The 20,907-nt window shown below is 39.1% G+C and overlaps 1 protein-coding gene across 2 annotated transcripts in view; it reads left to right on the top strand.

Annotated features, from left to right (window-relative positions):
- LOC126266961 (protein HBS1) overlaps positions 1-20,907 on the top strand; it is a 200,830-nt gene that overhangs the window by 44,517 nt on the left and 135,406 nt on the right. Inside the window, exon 5 of one of the 2 annotated variants that reach the window (XM_049971684.1) lies at positions 3,010-7,130. The exons of the other annotated variant lie outside the window; for it this stretch is intronic. Coding sequence (XP_049827641.1) covers positions 3,010-4,613 — 1,604 coding nt within the window. The 3' untranslated portion in view covers positions 4,614-7,130. Of the gene's footprint in view, positions 1-3,009; positions 7,131-20,907 lie in introns of those variants that run through there. 2 annotated transcript variants of the gene reach the window in all.

The following is a 20,907-nucleotide window of genomic DNA, read 5'->3' as shown; positions in this document are numbered from 1 at the left end:
TTAACGCGCGCACCTTCTTACTTGTCCCAGTGTGCTCTGAACGTGTTTACGCGCGCGATCAGGTCTTCTACCTGGTACTCTGAAAGTGTCTACACAAACATTTGGTGAATTAACCCTTTAACTGCTCTTGACGTGTCAACGTGCATGCCTTTGTACCTGTACCTGGTGCTCTGAACATGTTTACGCGTGCTATCAGTCCTTCTACCTGACTGGTGGTGCGTGCAAACACATTTAGAGCACACAGGGACAGGTACAAAGGCACCCTCTTCCATGGCTGCAGCAAGATTTGTACATATACTGGTGAGCAAAATTTAAGGATGAAAGTAAATTTTGCATGATGTCACTTCAGCGTAAAATAGCATGATAAAACTTGGACATACATGGAAAGAATTGCTACATTGTAGTACAGAAAGTAGCTGAAAGAAGAACACAGTGAGACATTTCTATTCAAAGGCATGATTATACTGATGTTACCATGTTTCATGATGGTTCCCTGGACTTTACAAAAGGCAGGACATGGTTCTCAATGGGGTGTGTGATCTCTGCAAATGGCAGTGGATGCTTTGCAGTGTGCTACCATGGTGACAGCAGAGTTTATAAACAGTTCGTGTGGTAGGTTGTTCCTTTCCTTCACCAACATAGTTGGCAACTTTTGCATGGTCGTGCATGTGGCTGTACTGTGACACGTCTCCCCAACACATCCCACACTTGCTCAATGAAATTTATCACTCCTCCAACTACATCGTTTGATGCTGTCCTGCATTTTCACTCGTAAAAGTGAAGTCGGGCCAAATGCATCCATGAGAAGATGCACAAAGGGAAAGAGTAAGTGTCACAATAACACTGACTGTTTGGTGTACAGTGTTCAGAGATTTGGAGGTCAGTACATAAATGCAGCATTATACCTCCCCACACTATAACAACTATATCATGAAAATGATAATGTTAGACAGTGCTGGATGTACAACATGTGGCAAGAGGTGGGAATGTGTAATGGGCCCAGAAACATCATTGAACTTTGCCGTTTTGGTGATCCAGTTATTGTGGTGTGGGGAGGCATAATGCTGCATGGACGTACTGTCTTGCAAATCTTTGAACAAGGTTCATTCACAGTTCAACATTATTGTGACACTGTACTCCTTCCCCACGTGTGTCTTTTCAGTGGTGAATTCCTTTACATGGGTGACAGTGCACGATGACATTGAACAGCATAGGTGGAGAAGCTCTTGAAGTGAGAGGATATTGAGTGAATGGCCTGGCCTGCTGGTTCCCCTAATTTAAATTCCACTTAGCACGTGTAGGGTGCATTGTGTAGATAATTGCAGCACAGCCACATTGACCAACCATACAGCAGATACCAACAGTGCTGGTGTAGGAATGAAAAGCTGTATCACATGAAATGTTTACCAACCTTGTTACCACCATGGTAGCACACTGCAGAGCATGCATTACCATCTGTAGTAATCACACACCTTGTTAAGAACTATGTACCTGCTTCTGTAATATCGAGATGATCACCATGAAATGCAGTGGTATCAGTGTAATTATTGTCTTTGAAAAAAGTGTCATTTCTGTTTGTCTCACTGCATATTTCTTTCAGTTGTCTTTTGTAGCATATTGTGCTGATTATTTCTATGTATGTCCAAGTTTCATGAAGCTATATTACTTGGCAGTGACACATCATGTGAAAGTTACTTTTGTCATCAACTTTCGCACACTAATGAATTTTCAATGTACAGGGTGTCCTAGGAGGAATCGTAAACATTCAGGGATAGGAGGGAAATGATCATTGGAAGAAAGAGTCTACCAAATATGAGCTCTTGAATGTATACCTAAGAGCTATGAGGACTTCTTCACCTTCTAGTATGAAACAAATGTTTTCTGCTGCAAACTCTTTCTTTGTCGACTGTATTTTGAGAGGAGGTAGTATGGACCAAAACAAGAAAAAAAAAGTTTGGAAACAAAGGCTCTAAAGTGCATTACCTAAGAGCTATGAACCCTTCTTTAGTTGAAGAGATGTGTTTCATAGTATTGAAGTGCTCATAGCTGTTATGGTATGCACCTTTAAACCCATGGTTACTAGGCATTTTTGTTCTTTTTTTTTTTTTTTTTGTTCTTTGGTACTTACTACCATCCATCCATCAAGATATGGGAAGGTAAGAGCTTGTAGTAGAAGAGATTTGTGTCACTGTATCAAAGATGAAGTGCTCATGGCTCATGCATTTTGGATACCATGTTTCTAGAATTTTTTGCTTTGAATGATAGTTCCTGTCATATATTGACGATTCCTCCTGGCTGCAACACAAAGGAAACAATAATCAGGTAGACTGTTATGGGAGACATTCAAGAAGTGTACTGTACCTGGACATTAAGAGCTGGAAGGTAGGGAAGAAGAAGAAGAAAACTACAACTTCGTATTGGTTTTTCTTTGTTGTTTACTGAGAATCAGTTTAGCAAGAAATTTATGCAGTGTGTGCATTTCCCATATAGTATGTCATTTCACACCATTTCGTGCCTTCCTCCATCCATATTTAATGACTGAGGTTTATTCATTCTTTTGCTTATGTGCACTATATGAAGTTGCATATTAACAGAAAAATTATAGTAAGATTTCTGTTGTTGTATGAAGTAGAGACCTTTCTTTAACTTCTGCCCAGTATATTAAAAAAATAATGGCCTCTCTAAGCTAAAACACACAAGCCCCTCTGTTTCATTTACTCTCCTTTTTTTCAATGACAGTTACCACACTTCACTTTTGGTTATCAGTTGTCATTTAATGTGAACTATGTAGGCAGATTTGTCTTATGTCATTGTTGTTTTCATATTTGATTTAGTTATGTTTTTATTAATTTATATTTTTACTGTTGTAATAACATATCAATTGTTTCCTTTCCTTTTCTTTTCCATATTCACCTGTCATCTATGTGGAATGTCATCATCACTGCTCAATCATTATTAATGCATCTGCCCTCCACAAAATGACTTATTACTGGTGATGTGGAAGGTAAGATGATGATTTTAGTGATTTTTATCCCTGTGTGCAAAGTCATTTGACAAGAAATCAAGAACACAAATATTTCAATATTCATTGTAAAACTCGGAAACCACAGAATAATTGTTTGAATGCAGACTTTTTAATGTTAAACCATTTAGCAGTAGACAGTACAAATTTGTCCTCTGATTTTAATATGAAACAAAGTAATTTGCCCAAGGAATTTTCGCTAACTGTTAATGAAAGAACCGAGAAGTTTGGCAGTGTAAACAATATTTGTGGAACTATGAATACTTCAGGAAACTCTGGGATGCTGAAAATTAACAATGACTCATCAAATGACAGAGTGAAGGCTGTTAATAGCTGTCCTGAGACCCAATTGAAATTTCAAATACCACGCCTACAGAAGCTTCGTAAAGATTCAGATAAAGAAAACATAGCAGAAGGGGATGATTCAGATTCAGATGAAATAGCATTTTCTTCACTGGCTACACTTGCAAAACAGTATTCTTTGAAGAATGTAACTCCTTCAGAAAAAAAGTTAGAAATACTGGAGATAAGTCAGTCTGAACTTTCATGCAGGGCACCAACAGTTCCATCTTTAAGAAATTGTGATACGACAAGTGAGATGTTCATAGATGCAAATTGTCATGGAGCAGTCTGTGATGAACTAGTAAAATGCCACAGTGAAAGTTTTGGTTCTGCAGATGCTCCGGACACAGCAAGCAAAGATATAGTACCCCATAAACCCCATTGTGAACAATATTCAAAAAATGAAGACAGACATTTATCTATTGACGACATAGATGCAACATCTGAAAGTGGAATGGCAGAGAGATTCAGCAAATTGTCAACACAGAATGCAGGTGAATCTGCAGGCCCATTAGGATCTCCAGTTTTATTAAATTTGTGTCAGAGTGATACAAAGTCAAAAGTTCAAATGCTTAATCATGTGCCTTGTTTAAGGAAAGTGAAGAGCAGTGACAAAACAACATCATCATCTAGAAATCAAAACTTATCTTCTTTGTCGGAAATTGTCAAAAATCATCTAGTACACAAATCATCTTCATACTGCAATAGCCCTCATGCAGTTGGTAATTATGAGGTTATGAAGTCAGAATCATGCCCACAGTTTGTTATACCACGTCTGCATATTGCACAAAAAAGGAGAGGTATATCTGAATCTTTGTCTGATGGTAGTCAAGATTTAAATACTTCTAGTACGGATAGTGCTATGGCAGATGAAGACAATGATACAGATAACTGGGTTATAGATTTGAAATGTGCTCTAAAGAACACACAAGGAGAGAGCACTAAAGATTCTGTTGTGGTTGACTACCCAACACAAGATAAACGTTTTCCTATTGACTTGACATCAGAAGATCGTTTATTTGTTCCTAACTTACCTTGTTTATTGGATGCAAGTGACGCATTAAGAGAGAAATATAGTCAGTCCAGGAGAGAACCATCAGCATTTGGTAAAGTGTTGTGCAGAAAGTGGAGAGTCCATCATGTAAAAAGTGTGTCCAAAAAGAGACAAATATCTGAAAGTATAAGCAGATTTACTTTCAATACTCCATCTCCAGATGATGTTATTTTGACCTATCTTAGGCTGAAGTGATGAGTGTATTGTGCAGTTTGAAATATGGTGTTAAAATTTGTAGTGTTTGAAAAAGAACGACACCTCAGGTAATTAATAAGAATCGTTGACATTTTAAATCATTGTGTCGTACAGTATATGTTTTTTTTTTCATTTAATTAGATTTTGTTAAGTCAATGGTATGGGCTTCTTTCTGTCTTTGGGACCAGGAACATTTACACTTTTATACAAACATTTTCTTTTTTTACTCCATTGTCCTCACTTGGGAATTCTCTGGGTCACTACTGTAAATCATTTGTCATTGTGTTCTGGTTTCATGTCTCTACATAGATATAACATTAATTCATTGGCTTTGGAGTACTTTGTTGTTGAATAGTGAGCAACTGACAGACCTGTGCATACAGTTTGTTGGATGCAGTTTAAAACTCTTATTCACACAAACTACATTTCCTTTTGCTTAAGTAATATATTTTTACTCATTGAAAAAGTATTTCAATTAAAACTAAAATTATTTAACTGAGGTATAAAATTTGACGGTTCGGAATAATATTATCGCAATTTACTTCCGTAAAATTTTACAGGATAACAAATGTAAAGTTTCGTTGTTTCTCAAAAATCACCACTTAATTTTACAATCTTGTTGTTTATTTAGAAAGACCATTTGTATCATTGGCATTCACTTTATTTCAGTGATTACATATATGGAAGTGTTTTGGGAGTGAAAATTGCTGTTAAATTCGTTAGTAACCAGAATTAACAGCACTTTAAGATTTTATTCCTCTAAACGTACATGGTTGTCAATGCAAGGTGCACATGTTAAAAAACTATGTTGTGCTCTGTGAATGACAGTAACAGTTGAAACCACAGAGTCAATTCAGCAGTGAATTTCTGTGCATGGACACACATGTAAGTGAAGTACAAAAAAATTTGATATTAAAAAAACAAGATAAAATTTAAACTGAAAATGTAGCTGTCATCAAAATACAATTATTACACACCTTTATTCATCTTGCTTAACATGAGGTTCACACAATTTTCTGTTGTGGTCCAATCTGTAACCTTAGAATATGCCTCTTTGAAATAGAGAAAAAAGTCACTTTGCCAGATCTCAGACATGTATCATTTTCTATCTTGTTGTCCTGTAGCAGTTGGTGTATACCATTGAGCTGGTATATAAATGCTGATGCCCTTTTTTTGGCTCTCTTATAATGCCATACATGCTGTCTCCTTCATTTTTAATGTGCTCCTTCTCTAAAGACTAAATTGAATCAACTGACAGGTTAGCTACACTGAGGAAACACATGATAATGACAAATCTGCTTTGATGTTGGCCACTGCAGTCATCATAAATAGAAAGAAAATTTCCAGTGCCCTCATCCCACATTGACAATCTTCTTTTCTCTTCCTTAGATTACAGATAGTAAAATTGTAAGTGACGAGTTTTCATTAGTAGTAGAATAAAGATGTGTCAAAGTAGGGAGAATTCAGTAGCTGCTGGAGATTAAAGCAGGCACACAGGAATGTGTTGTCATTCTGGCCCTTCATCTTGTCAGTAATGTTTCTCTGCAAACACCATAATTATCTTTATTCAGTAAATGTCTGCCTGTGGTATCTTCCAAGGTAGCTTTTCTTCCCGTATCTGGATCCATGTGTGTCTCCCACACATCATAGTTATCTTTTTTTTCCTTTCTTTTTGAAAAATCCTAGTTTGTACTCAGCATTAAAAACTTTTTCGTTCATCCAAGCAGAAGAATATATGTTACCTATTTAATATTGTCCTATGTTTTCAAAAAATTCTATATGATCCGTAATCCCTTGCATAATAACTTCTGATGTGTGATATCTGGTGTGCTTGCATTGTTTCCTGTAACTCTCTATAGATTCAGGACTAGTTTTTGCTGAAATTGTTTTTACCCACTGATCAGTAATACCAAACATTCAAAATCATTGTTTTATTACACAGTTGAATGCCACCATAGAACTGCCAAACAATATTTATTTGATCTCACAAGCCTCATGCTGTACCAATGTAAAGGATGATGTATCACAGAAATCTGATCTGGTGTCTAGTTATGATGTTTGGTCTTTCATGTTTGCAAGCTATACCAATAAAGATAGCATGTACAGTCATATTACACCAGATAAATGTGAGGTTGGACAATGAGAAGACATGTAACTCTATTGATAGTTAAGATAGTATTGTTCTGAACCGTTGAATTGTATTAGTATTGAATTAAAAAGACTGAATTGATATTTTCTTTTTACGGTCCTTTTGTCACTATACTGAGGCAGAATTTTAATGTAGATTGTGGTGTTATTAGTGATTCATTGGTCTCAAATAATGTGCACTTGTGATTGATTTTTATTTTTTTATGTATTTATTACAGTACAATGACAATTTGCTCACATATGGTACAAATTTCTCTCTTCGTGTGATAGAATTAGTTTTTTAAAGAAAATGAAATCATTGTTGAAAATATGGTTGTGCATATTGCAACTATTGATTTTTATATGTTTAATAAAGGAAATTCCCATTTGGTTTTTTTTTATTTAGCTGTGCCAGCTTTATCTCTGTATGTGGCAAAGATACTCAATCATCTTCCTTCAGAGAGACATTTTCTGTTCTTAAGTCAAGTTGAAAAATGGGCAAAGAAGTTATTTCATGCCTTTTCCCAAAACATTATTCTTAAAATTCTTTCTTTTTTGGAGTAGAACTACATGGTTCAGATCTTAAAAGTATGCCAAGCTATTTCCATGTGTGTTGCGAATGGTAAGAACTGAGCTTCCCACATTTGGTATGTGGGTTTATCAACTTGTATATCACTTGGTTATAATTGTGTTCTTTCTCTTAAAACTTCTGATTGCTGTTTTAAGATATATGCATAAACCATAACTGAAGGCAGCAATTTCATGCTTTAAGTGCACCATCTGTCTGCAATCATCAGGAACAATACAAATTATAAACCAAAATGGAGTATAAAGCCTATTCCTTACACACAACACTTTGTCAAAGCTATGTACTTGATAATGGCTTTAAAATTCTAAAAAAGTTACAGAATGGAGAGGTGGTCTGTGTCAGTATAAAGTAAGTGGAGAAAAGCCACCTTCATTTAATAAACTTATGGTTGTGGAGCCCAGTATGAAGATGATGTAATATATAAATCGAAAGCGGCATTTGCATTTGGGAACAGCAGCTTTAGAGACACAATACTTAGTTCTGTGGTAGTGAAATACCAATCTAAAAAATAAAAAAGGCATAAAGTATGCATAGAAAAGATTTTTTTAAATTTCTGATTGGTTAAATTGGGGTGCACAGAGAAAAATTACTCTTGCTGTTGTGTCATAACTGATGTGTCCATGTGTGTATTTATTCGTGGAAGGTATAGATTGTTAAATCTCAGGAACAGTTGTTGCCAGCTGCACGTTGGTAATCTATTTCTTTCCACAAAGTCCAGTATTAAGCTATCTGTCATCATTCAGCTGGGATTTATTGGATTGGTGCACAAGTTCGTAGCATTTTTCCATAAGTTACACACACACACACACACACACACACACACACACACACACACACACACGTGACAGAAACACTTTAGTCATCAATAATATATTCACCTTCACTATTTACAGCAGTCTGCCAGTGGTTGTTGTTGTTGTTGTTGTTGTTGTTGTTGTTGTGGTCTTCAGTCCTGAGACTGGTTTGATGCAGTTCTCCATGCCACTCTATCCTGTGCAAGCTTCTTCATCTCCCAGTACGTACTGCAGCCTACATCCTTCTTAATCTGTTTAGTGTACTCATCTCTTGGTCTCCTTCTACGATTTTTACCCACCATGCTGCCCTCCATTGCTAAATTTGTGACCCCATGATGCCTCAGAACATGTCCTACCAGCTGGTCCCTTCTTCTAGTCAAGTTGTGCCACAAACTCCTCTTCTCCCCAATTCTATTCAATACCTCCTCATTAGTTATGTGATCTACCCATCTGATCTTCAGCACTCTTCTGTAGCACCACATTTTGAAAGCCTCTATTCTCTTCTTGTCTAAACTATTTATTATCCATGTTTCACTTCCATGCATGGCTTCACTCCATACAAATACTTTCAGAAACAACTTCCTGACACTTAAATCAATACTCGATGTTAACAGTGATTATGTGACTGTAGAAATAACGTAGTTTTGGGGCGAAGAACTTGTTGACACATGTTTGGAGTGCACTTTCATCTGGAAAGGAAATCCCTTGAAGGTAATATGTAAAATATTACTTCTGCACATCTATGCTGTAATATGATTAATTTAAATAGTATCATAAACGAATTTCCTGTTTGATGGAGCATTGCGACAGTAGACCAAGGAGTATCATAAGCATCTCAACACATTGTCCAGTGTACCGTATGTACTCTAATCTAAGCCGCACCTGAAAAATGAGACTCGAAATCAAGAAAAAAAAATTTCCCGAATCTAAGCCGCACCTGAAATTTGAGACTTGAAATTCAAGGGAGAGAAACGTTTTAGGCCGCACCTCCAAATCGAAACAAAGTTGGTCCATTGTAATATGAGACACAATTTAGGTCGAATGAATGACGATACAGCTACAGTAGTTTGGTTCGAGTCGTAAGCTTAGCAGTTAAGCTTTACCAGGTAACCATTGCTATGCGTCAGGCGCTCTGTCCGTATTTATACGGGTACCCTTCTTTTTTCACGTGCTTCGTCTGGTTTGAATCGATTGTTTATTTTTCTTTGATATGATAAGTTCTGTTCTCTTTGTTATAGATTTTTACGTCACTCTAAGCTAAAAATGCATCATTGTACTGTGTCATACAATGTTTGTCGCATTTTGATAATGTGTATTTACGACCTATCGCCGCTCGTGGCATGGCTTGCTTTTGTGCGCGCTACCGCTTCTTACGATAAAAAAAAAGAGAGGAATTGTCTCATTAGCAAAACAATGGCAAGAGACTGCTATTTGTTGTTACTTACACTGCTGCTTTCTTTGATAATGATCAACAAGAACCAAATAATAAAATGTGTATGATAGACGATGTTCTGAACGAGAGTTAAGCTAAAATTTTCACCATTTGAAAATCTTTGCAGGCGTCTCTTCAGTACATTACATTCTGCACACAAATTAGTCATCTTAGATTTAAAAACCTAGTCAGTTGCCGTGCTTCATTTCTGACTATCACGATTCAGCGTAAGAATAATACAAATATAAACATGACATGATATGTGTATTCTTCCGCGTTTGCTGTTGTCTCACTCTAATTTCGTAGTTTATTAGGCAGACAAGATTTAAATTAGATAGTAGCAAACACGAAAAAATACATGGCATAATGTTTACATCCGTATTATTCTTATGGTGAAGAGAATACTGCATGTGATTCACAATTCATAAAAGTTCCTATTAGCAACCATCTCTTCTCACAGGTAGGAAAAAATGTTGACAAACATCCCAAACAGTCTTTCCAGTCAGATTTTCGTAGTACATTGAAATGCTTCTACATTCGAAGATGAACAATACGGAATTTTGTATTTACTTTGTTGGATAATGTATGAAAATGCAGTGGTCAAAACTCGGGGCGAAGAAAATAGCTCGTCCTCCACCTTTTTTTTAAATTTATTTACTGACTCAGAGGTTTTGGCGCCAGTGTTTATCTTTGTACCTGCAAAGCATGCCTGTGTAGCGCTACATATATTCGACGGCAGAAGTTGGTTGTGGTGGCACCTGCCAACATTTTCCAGAACTTCTGCTTACTTTGCACTCGATTCTAAGCTGCAGACGATTTTTTGGATAACAAAATCTGGATAAAAAGTGCGGCTTAGATTCGAGTAAATACGGTAACTTAGGAAAAACGGTACCTTGAGATATTTACTCATTCTTGATAGTTTTCGGTGACTTGTCTTAGGTGCCTCTTATCATGTATTATCGAACATAGGATTCGACATAAAAATTTTTTCTTAGGAAGAACAGTCATTTAATAAACAGAAGTAGTGTTGCAAAATGGTCAAGCATTAAAAAAAGTTATTGTAGCTCATGTGTCACATTTGCTTTCTAGAGGATCAGCTGAGGTAGGTGGAAGAATGTGGCATAAGCAAAGTACAGGTAAAATGAGAGACATCAATGGAAGTCAGTAAAAATGTATGAAAACAGGATCAGCTGAGAAAGGCCAAGCAAGAGCAGTTACAGGCTTGCTTAATGAAAAACATAGTTAAGAGGAGGACTGATAATCTGAATGGTACTGGGTGGTCAGGGGACTAGAGGAAGGTACCAGAAACATGTCTTGGACGTGGATTAGTGATGATTGAGGCCGGGAGGATTCCAGTGCTATAAAATTTATTTGACAGATTGTTGGCACCTGTACAGATCTGAGGACCAAATTTTTGCTTGAAGCTCCAGGTGACATGGTATTGTGATCAGTTTCGGTTGGCACTTAGTTGAAGAGTATGCTTAACATGAGAATGGTAAACCTGGCTCTAACTGTAGTTAGTGTGTGGTTGTTCATACTAGTGGACAGTTAGACACTTTGTAGTACCCATGTGACCATTCCAAACCAGTACACCTGTTAAGCCTATGTTAATGAATAAAAGTTAGCAGTAGGATCTGTACACAGCATTAAAAGAACTCACATGGATCAGCAATTTAGTCAGTGTGTTGTTAATTGTGATGGCAAGGCCTGAATGGACTGAAAAGTAATATACACAGAGTTGGTGATGATACCAATATTTGTAAGGTGCTTTTGTGAAATGAAATGACATCTCATGTGCCTGCCCTGCTTGTACATCAGATTCACCCATTACTCATCTGCAGGAGCTTATTGGATCTACATCTACATCTACATGATTACTCTGCAATTCACATTTAAGTGCTTGGCAGAGGGTTCATCGAACCACAATCATATTATCTCTCTACCATTCCACTCCTGAAAAGCGCGCTGGAAAAACGAACACCTAAACCTTTCTGTTCGAGCTCTGATTTCTCGTATTTTATTTTGATGATCATTCCTACCTATGTAGGTTCGGCTCAACAAAATATTTCCGCATTCGAAAGAGAAAGTTGGTGACTGAAATTTCGTAAAAAGATCTCGCCGCGACGAAAAACGTCTTTGTTGTAATGACTTCATCCCAATTCGCGTATCATATCTGCCACACTCTCTTCCCGATTACGTGATAATACAAAACGAGCTGCCTGTTTTTGCACCCTTTTGATGTCCTCCGTCAATCCCACCTGGTAAGGATCCCACACCGCGCAGCAATATTCTAACAGAGGATGAACGAGAGTAGTGTAAGCTGTCTCTTTAGTAGACTTGTTGCCTCTTCTAAGTGTCCTGAAAATGAAACGTAACCTTTGGCTCGCCTTCCCCACAATATTATCTATGTGGTCTTTCCAACTGAAGTTGTACGTGATATTAACACCCAGGTACTTAGTTGAATTGACACCCTTGAGAATTGTACTATTTATCAAGTAATCGAATTCCAACGGATTTCTTTTGGAACTCATGTGGATCACCTCACACTTTCTGTTATTTAGCGGCAACTGCCACCTGCCACACCATACAGCAATCTTTTCTAAATCGCTTTGCAACTGATACTGGTCTTCGGATGACCTTACTAGATGGTAAATTACAGTATCATCTGCGAACAACCTAAGAGAACTGCTCAGATTGTCATCCAGGTCATTTATATAGATCAGGAACAGCAGAGGTCCCAGGACGCTTCCCTGGGGAACACCTGATATCACTTCAGTTTTACTCGACGATTTGCCGTCTATTACTACGAACTGGGACCTTCCCGATAGGAAATCACGAATCCAGTCACACAACTGAGACGATACCCCATAGGCCCGCAGCTTGATTAGAAGTCCCTCGTGAGGAACGGTGTCAAAAGCTTTCCGGAAATCTAGAAATACGGAATCAACTTGAGATCCCCTGTTGATAGCGGCCATTACTTCGTGCGAATAAAGAGCTAGCTGCGTTGCACAAGAGCGATGCTTTCTGAAACCATGCTGATTACGTATCAATAGATCGTTTCCTTCGAGGTAATTCATAATGTTTGAATACAGTATATGCTCCAAAAACTCTACTGCAAATCGACGTCAATGATATAGGTCTGTAGTGAGATGGATTACGCCTACTACCCTTCTTAAACACTGGTGCGACCTGCGCAATTTTCAAATCTGTAGGTACAGATCTATCGGTGAGCAAGCGGTTGTATATGAGTGCTAAGTAGGGAGCTATTGTATCAGAGTAATCTGAAAGGAACCTAATCGGTATACAATCTGGACCTGAAGACTTGCCTGTATCAAGCGATTTGAGTTGCTTCGCAACCCGTAAGGTATCTACTTCTAAGAAACTCATGCTAGCAGATGTTCGTGTTTCAAATTCTGGAATATTCCATTCGTCTTCCCTGGTGAAGGAATTTCGGAAAACTGCGTTCAATAACTCTGCTTTAGCGGCACAGTCGTTGGTAACAGTACCATCGGCACTGCGCAGCGAAGGTATTGACTGTGTCTTGCCACTTGTGTACTTTACATACGACCAGAATTTCTTCGTATTTTCTACCAAATTACAAGACAATGTTTCGTTGTGGAACCTATTAAAGGCATCTCGCATTGAAGTACGTGCCAAATTTCGCGCGTCTGTAAATTTTAGCCAATCTTCGGGATTTCGCGTTCTTATGAACTTTGCATGCTTTTTCCGTTGCCTCTGCAACAGCGTTCGGACCTGTTTTGTGTACCATGGGGGATCCGTTTCATCTCTTACCAATTTATGAGGTATGACTGTCAATTGCTGTTGCTACTATATCTTTGAATTTCAGCCACATTTCGTCTACATTTGCATAGTTAGTTCGGAAGGAATGGAGAATGTCTCTTAGGAAGGCTTCTAGTGACACTTTATCCGCTTTTTTAAATAAAATTATTTTGCGTTTGTTTCTGGTGGATTTGGAAGAAATGGTATTGAGCCTAGCTACAACGACCTTGTGATCACTAATCCCTGTATCAGTCACGATGCTCTCTATCAGCTCTGGATTGTTTGTGGCTAAGAGGTCAAGTATGTTTTCGCAACCATTTACAATTCACGTGGGTTCGTGGACTAAATGCTCAAAATAATTTTCGGAGAAAGCATTTAGGACAATCTCGGAAGATGTTTTCTGCCTACCACCGGTTATGAACAAGTATTTTTGCCAACGTATCGAGGGAAGGTTGAAGTCTCCACCAACTATAACCATATGGGTGGGGTATTTATTTGTTACGAGACTCAAATTTTCTGTGAACTGTTCCGCAACTATATCAGCGGAGTCTGGGGGTCGGTAGAAGGAGCCAATTATTAACTTAGTTCGGCTGTTAAGTATAACCTCCACCCATACCAATTCGCACTGAGTATCTACTTCTACTTCACTACAAGCTAAACCACTACTGACAGACACAAACACTCCACCACCAATTCTGCCTAATCTATCTTTCCTGAACACCATCTGAGACTTCGTAAAAATTTCTGCAGAACTTATTTCAGGTTTTAGCCAGCTTTCTGTACCTATAACAATTTCAGCTTCTGTGCTTTCTATTAGTGCTTCAAGCTCAGGGACTTTCACAGCACAACTACAACAATTTACAACTACAATTCCGACTGTTCCTTGATCCAAGCACGTCCTGTATTTACCATGCACCCTTTGAGATTGCAGCCCACCCCGTACTTTCCCGAGGCCTTCTAACCTAAAAAATTGCCCAGTCTACGGCACACAGCCTCCGCTACCCTTGTAGCCGCCAGTTGAGTGTAGTGAACTCCTGATCTATTCGGCGTAACCTGAAACCCCACCACTCTATGGCACAAGTCAAGGAATCTGCAGCCAACACAGTCGCAAAACCGTCTGAGCCTCTGATTCAGACCCTCCACCTGGCTCTGCACCAAAGGTCCGCAATCGGTTCTGTCGATGATGCTGCAGACGGTGAGCTCTGCCTTCATCTCGTAAGCAAGACTGGCAGCCTTCACCAAATCAGATAGCCGCTGGAATCCAGAGAGAATTTCCTCAGATCCAAAGCCACACACGTCATTAGTGCCGACATGTGCCACCACCTGCAGCTGGCTGCACCCTGTGCTCTTCATGGCATCCAGAAGGAACCTTTCCACATCAGGAATGACTCCTCGCGAAATGCGCACTGGATTTCTTCCCCTCCTTAGCCACCATATCCCTAAGGGGCCCCATTACGCGCCTAACATTGGAGCTCCCAACTACCAATAAGCCCACCCTCTGCGATTGTCCGGACCTTGAAGGCTAAGAATGATCCTCTGAAACAGGTCAGGCAGCTGCATCTGGCTCAGCCAGAGACAGTGCCTGAAACCTGTTTGTCAGACACACTGGGGAGGCTTTCTGATCAGCCTCCGGGGACGTCTTTTGCCACCTGCCACGCCTTGGAACGACCTTCCAATCAACCACAGGCAAGGGCTCAGCCCCACTGCGGACAGCAACCGGGGCAACCACAGCGGCAGACCTGTCTGGGGCAGACGGGACAAGGTTGACATCTCCGTGATACCCAAGTCCGGCTCCCCACAGTGGTGCCCATTGGCAACAGCCTCCAGCTGTGCGACCGAAGTCAGCGCCGCTTGCAGCTGTGAGCGAAGGGATGCCAACTCGGCCCTCATCCGAACACAGCAATCGCAGTCCCTGTCCATTCTAATTGATGTTGAACAACAGTTACTGAAACACGAGTCTGTGCCTAGATAACGCAAGGGAAACACACAAAGAATGTATTAACTAACCTGTACAAATGCCTAACGACTGCGCTACAATCTGCCTGAATTTACGATTACAGTAACTAAAACTCGAAATTACACCTCCTATACAAAACTCGCACGCAATTTAAGTAAGAATCTACAACGTAAACACTAAAGCGCGATGCTACAACTCTCAATTACTAAAATACGCCCGAAATTTATGAATTAAACAATGCAAGTATCAATAACACCCAAAGAAATTAAGAATTAAACTATGTAACAAATAAGTAAGGTAGGGGTATACGACTTGGTGCCGCAGCTGCTTATCCAACGGCGGTAGGGAGCTCCCCACAGTGGTGCCCATTGGCAACAGCATCCAACTGCGCGACCGAAGTCAGAGCCGCTTGCAGCTGCATGTGTAGTAAAGCTGTACACCTTCTCATCAATCCCTACGTGCCAGAGCACACGTGCATGCTTGCATATATATCTGTGTGTGTGTGTGTGTGTGTGTGTGTGTGTGTGTGTGTGTGTGTGTGTGTGTGTCAACACCCCATTGATTTAGCGTTACTTGCTGTACCTTCAAGGTCAACTAACCTCAATCCTAGTGAGTGCTTTGAAGATTAAAGTCAGTTGAGGTCCCAGTGACAGCCAGAATGAAAAGAAATGCAATTAGTGTCTGGAGAATGCTTGAAGAGGACTCCTGCTGTTCAGTGTTCTTTCAGGACTCACTTCCCAGTTTTAACAAAGATCTTGCATGGCAGTATGCATGTCAGGAATGTTCACTGTTTGTGGTTGCCACACAGTTCAACCCAGGAGCAAAAGCTTTCATATTTGGTGTACCATTGACAGTGTTAATGTGTGCAGCTGTTCAAAATCTGATGCATCTGCATTCTTGATGACGATATTTGTCTCCTAAACCAGACAAGAACAAGGAAAGTAGGTGATGCAAGTGGGCACTTCAAGAATTAAGAGCAGGCTATTGTGCTGGAATGTCTGCCTCAACTTCTCAAGGGCAAAAAAAACAAAAAAAGTTCAATAGAAAGGTCAATAGAATTTCTGTATGGGAATTCATTCCATCATGAGAACACATGTCCAAAATCAAAATACTTGCAACATCAACACGTTTAACTCCAAACCTGATTCCAGATTAGATTAGATTAGATTAGATTAGATTAATACTTGTTCCATAGATCATGAATACGACACTTCGTAATGATGTGGAACGTGTCAGGTTAATAAAAGATGTCTGTACAAGAAATTACATTACACAAAATATTGCATGACACTAATGATTAAGTTTTTTTTTTTTTTTTTTTTTTTTTTTTACTTACTTTATATCTAAAAATTCAGCCAATGAGTAGAAGGAGTTGTCATCTAGAAATTCTTTTAATTTATTTTTAAATGTTAGTTGGCTATCTGTCAGGCTTTTGATGCTGTTTGGTAGGTGCCCAAAGACTTTTGTGGCAGCATAATTTACCCCTTTCTGTGCCAAAGTCAGATTTAACCCTGCATAGTGAAGATCATCCTTTCTCCTGGTGTTATAGGTATGCACACTGCTATTACTTTTGAATTGGGTTGGATTATTATCAACAAATTTCATAAGGGAATATATATACTGTGAGGTTACTGTGAGGATCCCTAGATCCTTAAATAGATGTCTGCAGGATGACCGTGGGTGTTGCCTTAATCTCGTTTTTAAACTGTAAGGAACCATCTGTGTGAATCATTTAAAAACTCTACTTAGAAAAACAGTCTAGGTCACAGAAATCACGTTTATTGATGACTGGGTTCATTCCAAAGATGGACCGTAGTCAGAACATACTACGAGGCTTGTGTGTGGAGATGAATCCCTGGAGCAGGAACTGCAGAAGTCTCCAGATGGTTTCAACTGCTGAATTAATCAGCTGTTCATAGCATTTGGAGGATTCTGCAGTTCCTGCTCCGCACATCCATCTCCAGACGTCAACTTAAGAATATGGTCTGAAAATGGTCTGCATTTGCATTGAAGCTGGTCACTAGTAAATGTGATTTGTGCGATTTAGTCTCCTTCTCTATGTACAATTGGGCAAATCCATCACTGTTTTCCCAAAATGTTTTTGAAAGTATATCATTTCAAAACATTGAAATGATCTTACATAGTCTTCACATGGAGGCATACAGAGAAGCTTTCACTAAGTGGTTTGAGATGCTTCAGTGGGGTATGAAACTGCAAGGGGAGTTATTTGTAAAGATGTGAAGGTAAGTTTTAAGAAAGATACATGTATTAAGGAGACCTATACTTCCGACATGCCTTCACAAATGTGGGTCAACTATGGATATTTTTGTTATAAAATAATTTTGTATTTTTCAAAATTCATTTTTCCTGAAGAGGGCTATTGCAAAGGAACAGCTCTGCTTACTCATCGTCCTTAATACATACTTCTTCACATTGTTCAGACCGTTACAAATCATACAGTGATAACCAGGTTTAAACCCATTTGTGATATGAAGTTCTCTTTTATCATTCAGCAGAATGTTTTGAATGAGGAATTTGATCCAGGTCAAACAAATGTTTAGCATTTTGTGGACTGTTAGAATTGATACTCGGATCTTAAGTAAATGTTTTAATCACTGTGATCTTTCTTTTTGTCTCTCTTCACTTTTATGTTCTTTTGTTATTTTTGCAGTCTTGCATTGTGATTGGTAACAGTTTATCCAGATCTTTTGACACATCAATTCAGTCAGTTATATTGGAACCCATGAGCCACCAACTTGCCAATTTACATTGGAGATCCAAAGAAACCGGTAAACGTGCCTAATATCGTGTAGGTCTCCTGCGAGCTTGCAAAAGTGCCGCAACATGATGTGTCATGGACTTGACTAATGTCTGAAGTCATGCTAGAGGGAACTGACATAATGAATCCTACAGGCCTGTCCATAAATCCATAAGAGTATGAGGGGATAATCTACTCCGAACAGCATATTGCAAGGCATCCCAGATATGCCCAAAAATGTTCATGTCTGGGGAGTTTAGTGGCCAATGGAAGCTTTTGGACTCAGAAGAGTTTCCTGGAGCCACTCTGTAGCAATTCTAGACGTGTGGGGTGTCGCATTGTCCTGCTGGAATTGTGCAAGTTTGTCGGAATACACAGTGGACATGAACGGATGCAGGTGATCAGACAGGATGCTTATGTGCATGTCACCTGTCACATTCTTATCTAGATGATTAATGGGTCCCATATCACTCCCAATTCCACACACCCACACCATTACAGAGCCTCCACCAGCTTCAAAAGTCCCCTGCTTATATGCAGGGACCATGATTTCATGAGGTTGTCTACATCTACATCTACATGGATACTCTGCAAATCACATTTAAGTGCCTGGCAGAGGGTTCATAGAACCATCTTCACAATTCTCTATTATTCCTATCTCGTATAGCGCGCCAAGAGAATGAACACCTATATCTTTCCATCCGAGCTCTGATTTCCCTTATTTTATCGTGATGGTCGTTCCGCCCTATGTAGGTCGGTGTCAACAAAATATTTTTGCATTTCGAGGAGAAAGTTGGTGATTAGAATTTCGTGAGAAGATTCCGTCGCAATGAAAAACACCTTTCTTTTAATGATTTCCAGCCAAAATCCTGTATGATTTCTGTGACACTCTCTCCCATATTTCGCGATAATACATGTCGCGTTTCTTTGAACTTTTTCGATGTACTTCATCAGTCCTTCCTGTAAGGATCCCACACCGCGTAGCAGTATTCTAAAAGAAGATGGACAAGCGTAGTGTAGGCAGTCTGCTTAGTAGGTCTGTTACATTTTCCAAGGGTCCTGCAAATAAAATGCAGCCTATGGTTAGCTTTCCCCACAATATTTTCTATGTGTTCTTTCTAATTTAAGTTGTTTGTAATTGTAATTCCTAGATATTTAGTTGAATTTATGGCTTTTAGATTAGACTGATTTATTGTGTAACTGAAGTTTAACGAGTTCCTTTTAGCACTCATGCGGATGACCTCACACTTTTCGTTATTTAGGGTCAATTGCCACTTTTTGCACCATGCAGATATTTTTTCTAAATCGTTCTGCAGTTTTTTTGATCTTCTGATGACTTTGTTAGTCGGTAAATAACAGCGTTACCTGAAAACAGCTGAAGTCGGCTGCTCAGATTGTCTCACATATTGTTTATATAGATAAGGAACAGCAAAGGGCCTATAACACTACCTTGGGGAACGCCTTAAATCACTTCTGTTTTACTCGATGACTTCCCATCAATTACTATGAACTGCAACCTCTCTGTCAGGAAATCGCAAATCCAGTCACATAACTGAGACTATATTCCATAAGCACGCAATTTTACTACGAGCCGCTTGTGTGGTGCAGTGTAAAAGCCTTCCGGAAATCCAAAAATACGGAATCGATCTGAAGTCCCTTGTCAATAGCACTCAGCACTTCATGTGAATAAAGAGCTAGTTGTGTTCCACAGGAACGATGTTTTCTAAATCAATGTTGACTGTGTGTCAATAGACCGTTTTCTTCGATGTAATTCATATTGTTCAAACACAATTTATGTTTTAAAATCTTGCTGCATATTGACGTTAATGATATGAGTCTGTAATTTAATGGATTACTCCTACCACCTTTCTTGAATATTTGTGTGAACTGGGCAACTTTCTAGTCTTTGGGTATGGATCCTTCGTCGAACAAACGGTTGTATATGATTGTTAAGTAAAGAGCTAATGCATCAGATACTCAGAAAGGAACCTAATTGGTATACAGTCTGGACCAGAAGACCTGCTTTTATTAAGTGATTTAAATTGCTTTACTACTCTGAGGATATGTACTTCTGTGTTACTCATGTTGGCAGCTGTTCTCAATTCGATTTCTGGAACATTTACTACTTCTTCTTTTGCGAAGACATTTCGGAAGGCTGTGTTTAGTAATAATGCTTTGGCAGCACTGTCTTCCATAGTATCTCCATTGCTATCGTACAGAGAAGGCATTGATTGTTTCTTGCCGCTAACATACTTCACATACAACCAGAATCTCTTTGGATTTTCTGTAAGGTTTCGTGACAAAGTTTTATTGTGAAAACTGTTATAGGTGTCTCGCATTGCACTCCGCACTAAGTTTCGAGCTTCTGTAAAGGATCGCCAATCTTGGGGATTTTGCGTCTGTTTAAATCTGGCACGTTTGTTTTGTTGTTTCTACAACAGTGTTCTAACCTGTTTTGTGTACCAAGGAGGATCAGCCCCGTCGTTTGTTAGTTTATTTGGTATAAACCTCTTAATTGCTACCTTTACATCCATCCACTTGATGCAATTTGAAACAAGACTTGACCGACCAGACAACATGTTCCCAGTCATCAACAGTCCAATATCAGTGTTGACGGGCCTAGGCAAGGCATCAAGCTTTGTTTTCTGCAGTCATCAAGGGTACACGAGTGGACCTTTACCTCCAAAAGCCCATATTGATGATGTTTCATTGAATGGTTCAAATGCTGACACTTGTTGATGGCACAGCATTGAAATCCACAGAAATTCGCAGAGGGGTTGCACTTCTGTTATGTTGAATGAGTCTCTTCAGTCCTCATCGGTCCCATTCCTGCAGGATCTTTTTCTGGCTGCAGCAA

The sequence above is a fragment of the Schistocerca gregaria genome, chromosome 4 (genome assembly GCF_023897955.1).
Source record: "Schistocerca gregaria isolate iqSchGreg1 chromosome 4, iqSchGreg1.2, whole genome shotgun sequence".
NCBI classification, from domain to species: Eukaryota; Metazoa; Arthropoda; class Insecta; order Orthoptera; family Acrididae; genus Schistocerca; species Schistocerca gregaria.
The sequence above is the reverse complement of the archived record's forward strand: the minus strand, read 5'-3'. Positions and strand labels throughout refer to the sequence as shown.